Source organism: Microcaecilia unicolor, chromosome 4 (assembly GCF_901765095.1).
Source record: "Microcaecilia unicolor chromosome 4, aMicUni1.1, whole genome shotgun sequence".
NCBI classification, from domain to species: Eukaryota; Metazoa; Chordata; class Amphibia; order Gymnophiona; family Siphonopidae; genus Microcaecilia; species Microcaecilia unicolor.
Window position 1 is genome coordinate 253,761,508 of NC_044034.1, and position 6,000 is coordinate 253,767,507.

The window sequence follows — 6,000 nt, forward strand, 5'->3', positions numbered from 1 at the left end:
GATCAGAAGGTCGCACGCATTAGTCAGGGCACTCTGGATATTAGAAGGAAAAATCTTTTGGCTGCCACTATATACATTGTGGACCCAGCGCATGAGTGCGGCTACATTATATAAGCGAATGTTAGGGGTACCCAAGCCCACTTTATTCGAGGAAGTGATAATCTAGCAAGACTAATCCAAGCTGCTTTATCCCACCACAGAAACTGTTGCAGTATAGTCAAACTAGCCCTCATCCTTGCAAGTAAGCCAGAAAGGAACCATCTGCAGTGGATAAAGGAGCTTAGGAAAGGCCACCATCTGCACTACGGAATATGAGGGACTTTCCAACAATTGTATAGTTTAATATTATCCAAATGATCAAGAACATTCGCATTAGCACAGAGATAAATCCCTATATACTTAACTCAGGGGCCCATCATAACACCATTGGCAACCATCTTCTATCAAAAGAGCCCTTACACAAGATTTCTGACTTATAATTTATTTTTAGATCAGAAAGTGTGCCAAAATGATCTATGGTTTGCATCACACCTTTCAAAGTGCAGACAGGGTCACCCAAAAAAGCAGCATATCATCAGCAAAAAGATGTATCTTTTGCTCTGCATCACGAAAACAGATGCCAGAAATGGAAGCATCCACAAATAATTGAATTACCAGGGGCTCCAGAGTCAAAATAAAAAGGCCAGAGGGCATCCCTGTTGAGTTCCCCGATATAATGAATGAGGATCCGTAAGGGTGCACTTCAGGGACTACGTACAATGTCCAAATTCATCACAAAAAGGTCCCACCAATCCCATCTCTCAAAAACCCATGCAACCCAAAGACCTTTTCGGCATCCAAGCTGAACAGATTCCCCCCCCCCCCTCACCAGTAATACCTCTCAATGCTAGCAGAGCATGGAGAACATTAGTGATGGCATAGCACCCCTGGATGAACATACGTAGGAATTCTGATATATTTTCTTTATGCAACAGGGTATCAAAATGCAGTAGGATGCCGATTATGCAACCTCGGCAGCAGTCTGGATAATGGAAAATCCAGATGACTGGGCATTCCTTTATGAGAAGAGCACACATTGAGCGGTACATGTTGAACATTATTTTTTGTTTTCAATAATGGGAAAAAATATCAAACTGATGTTAATATTGGGTTTTTTTTTTTTACTGTATATCACGCATTTCATAATACAGAGAGATTACAATTTTTAAAAATTTAAAAATAAAAAACAGAAGCAGTCCACATAATTGAACATCCAGATAATCAGTGTCCTACTGTAGTTAAAAAGGACTACACTTCAGGCCAACATATCCCCTAACACTACTAGTTGTATATCAGCACCTAAATAGAACCCCTTCCAATATTTAAATATTACATATGGCTCCGGACATATCTGGTGCTTAACTCGGTCACTAATAGAACTACTACTACTTATTTCTAAAGCACTACTAGACGTATGCAGCGTACCATGCAATAAAATATATTTTTTGAGTGGGCATTCCTGTGCTAAACTGCATACAAGAGGTTAACAGGAAAAGTATGAAACACAAAACCAGGACTATGGCATGACATACTGGTGAGCCAAAGAGCACAATGAAGAAATCAAACTGTTACATTCTCAACCATTCTAAGAAACATGAATTTTCAACTTTATTAGGTTTGTGTACAAAATATCAATAGTTAATAAAAGGTCTTCTCACCATATTACTTCTGTCTGATAGGGCACACCATAGTAAATACCCTTTAAATAACTTCTGATAAACACAGAAACTTTCAACAACTTGATCAAAGTATAGCTCTCAAAAGTTTGTCAAAAATGCATTATCCAGTAAAATATCACCAAGCCTCATGTCACAAGCAAAAAATCTTTTTATAGTGTTCTCGTACAAGAATAGTTCATATAAGTCCTAGGAAAGATGCCTCCATTTTGGCTATACAGTCATTTAAAGACAAAAAATATTCAAGTTTCCCTAATTCTGTCACTAAGGGACTCTTTTACTAAGCTGTGGTAAAAAGTGGTATTAGCATGCCCCTAGGCAGATCTTTCCTATACATTAAGACCATTTTTACCAAAGACGCAAGATGTCCAATTTTTGTACTAAAGTCCATGTGCTGTTGCCCCTTAGCACATGTCCATTTTTAAATATTACTACATGAGCACTTTCTGCCATCCATTTTGTAGGTGGCAAGCGCTCAGATGGTATTACTGCGCTAACCAGTTAGTACATGCTAACGCAGATGCAGTTTAGCGCAGGAACGCCCACTCAAAAAATATATTTTATTGCACGGTTAGTGTGTGCACATTTGGCAGTTACTACAGGATTACTGAGCACGCCCCATGGTACTCAAAAGGGTAGCATCCTCTAAAGGGATTGGCACACAGGACAGTTGTTTAATGAACAGAATAGCCATACTGGGTCAGACCAATGGTCCATCTAGCCCAGTATCCAGTTACTAATAGTGACCAATCCAGGTCACAAGTTACTTTGGTTACTCCTTGAGACTGTGCCTAAATAAAAAGATACTACTTTATAATCCTTTTGTTTGTTTTATTTATTAACCGTTTATTCCTATAATGTTCAGGTGGACTCAAAGGCAACCACACTACCTTATCCTTTTTGTTAGATGTTCATTATTTTGCAAATAAGTTTGGAAGATAGGAAGCAGAGAGTAGGATTGCGTGGCCAGTATTCTCAGTGGAGGAGGGTAGTTAGTGGGGTCCCGCAGGGGTCTGTGCTGGGTCCGTTGCTTTTTAATGTATTTATAAATGACCTAGAGATGGGAATAACTAGTGAGGTAATTAAATTCGCCGATGACACAAAATTATTCAGGGTCGTCAAGTCGCAGGAGGAATGTGAACGATTACAGGAGGACCTTGCGAGACTGGGAGAATGGGCGTGCAAGTGGCAGATGAAGTTCAATGTTGACAAGTGCAAAGTGATGCATGTGGGTAAGAGGAACCCGAATTATAGCTACGTCTTGCAAGGTTCCGCGTTAGGAGTTACGGATCAAGAAAGGGATCTGGGTGTCGTCGTCGATGATACGCTGAAACCTTCTGCTCAGTGTGCTGCTGCGGCTAGGAACACGAATAGAATGTTGGGTGTTATTAGGAAGGGTATGGAGTCCAGGTGTGCGGATGTTATAATGCCGTTGTATCGCTCCATGGTGCGACCGCACCTGGAGTATTGTGTTCAGTACTGGTCTCCGTATCTCAAAAAAGATATAGTAGAATTGGAAAAGGTACAGCGAAGGGCGACGAAAATGATAGTGGGGATGGGACGACTTTCCTATGAAGAGAGGCTGAGAAGGCTAGGGCTTTTCAGCTTGGAGAAGAGACGGCTGAGGGGAGATATGATAGAAGTGTATAAAATAATGAGTGGAATGGATCGGGTGGATGTGAAGCGACTGTTCACGCTATCCAAAAATACTAGGACTAGAGGGCACGAGTTGAAGCTACAGTGTGGTAAATTTAAAACGAATCGGAGAAAATTTTTCTTCACCCAATGTGTAATTAGACTCTGGAATTCGTTGCCGGAGAACGTGGTACGGGCGGTTAGCTTGACGGAGTTTAAAAAGGGGTTAGATAGATTCCTAAAGGACAAGTCCATAGACCGCTATTAAATGGACTTGGAAAAATTCCGCATTTTTAGGTATAACTTGTCTGGAATGTTTTTACGTTTGGGGAGCGTGCCAGGTGCCCTTGACCTGGATTGGCCACTGTCGGTGACAGGATGCTGGGCTAGATGGACCTTTGGTCTTTCCCAGTATGGCACTACTTATGTACTTATTATGTACTTATTATAATAGGCTAGACAAAGCAACAAACATTAACTGAAAGGAGCTTTAATTTTTCCATTTATCATCTGAGGCTAAAAGATGTTTTATTTATTTTATTTATTGCATTTATACCCCACATTTTCCCACCTATTTGCAGGCTCGGTGTGGCTTACATAGTACCGTCAAAGGCGATAAGTTTTTAAGATTTCGTGGTTTGTCCTGTAGATTTTTAGTAACAATTTCTAATTTAGCATCTAACTGGCCCTGGTAATTTAGCAAAACGCGTCTAACTGGCCCTGGAAGATGCCTATTTTGTATTTGAGAACTTTGGGTCTTGCATGATTTAAAATTGTGGCAGCTTTACATTACGGTAAAAACACATTATTAGGCTGCCAATACATTTTCGATTACCTTTTTTTACCTGAGGAAGGGGGTTTTAGCTACCAACTTATAGTCGAAAATATAAATTAATCCAATAAAAAGGTATCACTTTTCTATACATACCTATCAAGGGTAGAAAAGTGAAAATCCCAATGCTTAGCAATTATAACACCACTGCAAGCTAACACGTTCCCCACCGGGCAACCACAAAGGCAAAACGTGAGAAACCCCCTCTGACAACTTGATCACTGGTGTGTTCGCTTGTACTCAATGTTTATAGGGGAGTCCATGGACTCCACTATAAACATCAATTAACCAGAGCACACAAAACTCACCCCTGTATTCGGCGAGTTAAAGGGAAAGCCACACGTGGCCCTTAACACAAAAGCAGTGGCGTTCCGAGGGGGTTTGAAGTTAAACCGACAACGCTCCGGTATCCTCGCGCGGGTAGGAAATGTGGACGTACAGACACATGCAGTTAACGGCAGCTGGTTTCGTCCTTGCAGCTCTTACCCGTAAATTTTCCCCCGCCGTCTCCATGTCCCCTCCGGCGCTGGAGAATGAAGTAGGAGTTGCATTTCTGGGTCACCCACAGCTTCAACGCGTTCTTCAGCAATACTTCTTCAGGCTTCAACCACATCTCGGCTCCCGCTGTACAAAGCAGGTTCAGGGGATAGGGAGCGCCCTCTCCTAGGTACTTCAGCCGTTATTTGAAGCCACCTACCTCCTTCCCAGGAGGAAGGGGTGAATCCCTGCAACAATCCTCAGCAGGAAGGAACCAGAACGTAGATTCCCCTCTCCTTTTCCTCTGGCGCGCTGCTCCCTAATAGAAAAAGCTAAGCGAGAACGCACAGCATCTGCTGATACCGCTCTGCCCAAGCAGAGCTATCGCAATCAACTCCTGTTTCCGTGTTTTTCTCCAGTAGTGAGTTCCGGCATCCAAGAAGGAAGTGCAGTTGCTCCCAGCACGCTCGGCTGTGGCGCTGTGCTAAGGCGCTGCGCACGGATTTTCGCCGCCTCGTTTCCTCTTTCCAGACGCTCCTGGGCGCACGCGGACACCTGGGCTCAACCCCTTGCGGTACATTCCCGCTTCAGCTTCCACCTTGTTGTATGCCGTTTCACTCACGTCACGTTCCTTTTCTGTTGTTCATCTACTTACGCCAGCCGTCCCGGACCTTCTTCTGTTCTGACTGTCTCTCGCGCGCCTCATTTTCTTTCCAAGTTGGTTGGATGTGTGATACTGAACTCTCTATTTACATGTTCCCTTTGCACCTGCTGAAAGACAGCTGGTAAGCTGTGGCATTGTGCAGCTGCTGTCTATTCTTTCCTTTTCTATTTAATCTAGCAAAGAAGCCAAGGTCGGCCCATCCCAAAGATTGATGTTTACTGCTTCGTTTTATACTGATGTTTATGGAGTATAAGGGTAGCCCAGCTTGATAACCTCCCTATGTTAGGAGTGGTTATTTTACCACTAACTCGTGCTCTTTTAGTGTAACCTAGTTATTAATCAATAGTGAAATAACTGACTTCCTGAGCCCCTACGTCTTGCCCCCATCCTTGGCCACCTTTAAATCTAGACTGAAAGCCAACCTCTTTAACATTGCTTTTGACTCGTAACCACTCGCTTCCACCTACCCTCCTCTCTTCCTTCCCGTTCACATTCATTGATTTGATTTGCTTACTTTATTTATTTTTTTGTCTATTAGATTGTAAGCTCTTTGAGCAGGGACTGTCTTTCTTCTATGTTTGTGCAGCGCTGCCTATGCCTTGTAGCGCTATAGAAATGCTAAATAGTAGTAGTAGTAAACTTAACAGTAATCCAGTTTGATAACTCCCACCCCCCCC

General features: G+C 42.6%; 1 protein-coding gene across 1 annotated transcript in view; it reads right to left on the bottom strand.

Moving 5' to 3' along the window:
• Positions 1 to 5,361, bottom strand: part of TBC1D8 (TBC1 domain family member 8) — a 221,215-nt gene extending 215,854 nt beyond the window's left edge. Inside the window, 1 exon segment of the mRNA XM_030201431.1 lies at positions 4,669 to 5,361. Coding sequence (XP_030057291.1) covers positions 4,669 to 4,795 — 127 coding nt within the window. The 5' untranslated portion in view covers positions 4,796 to 5,361.
• Between the last annotated feature and the right edge of the window lie 639 nt (positions 5,362 to 6,000).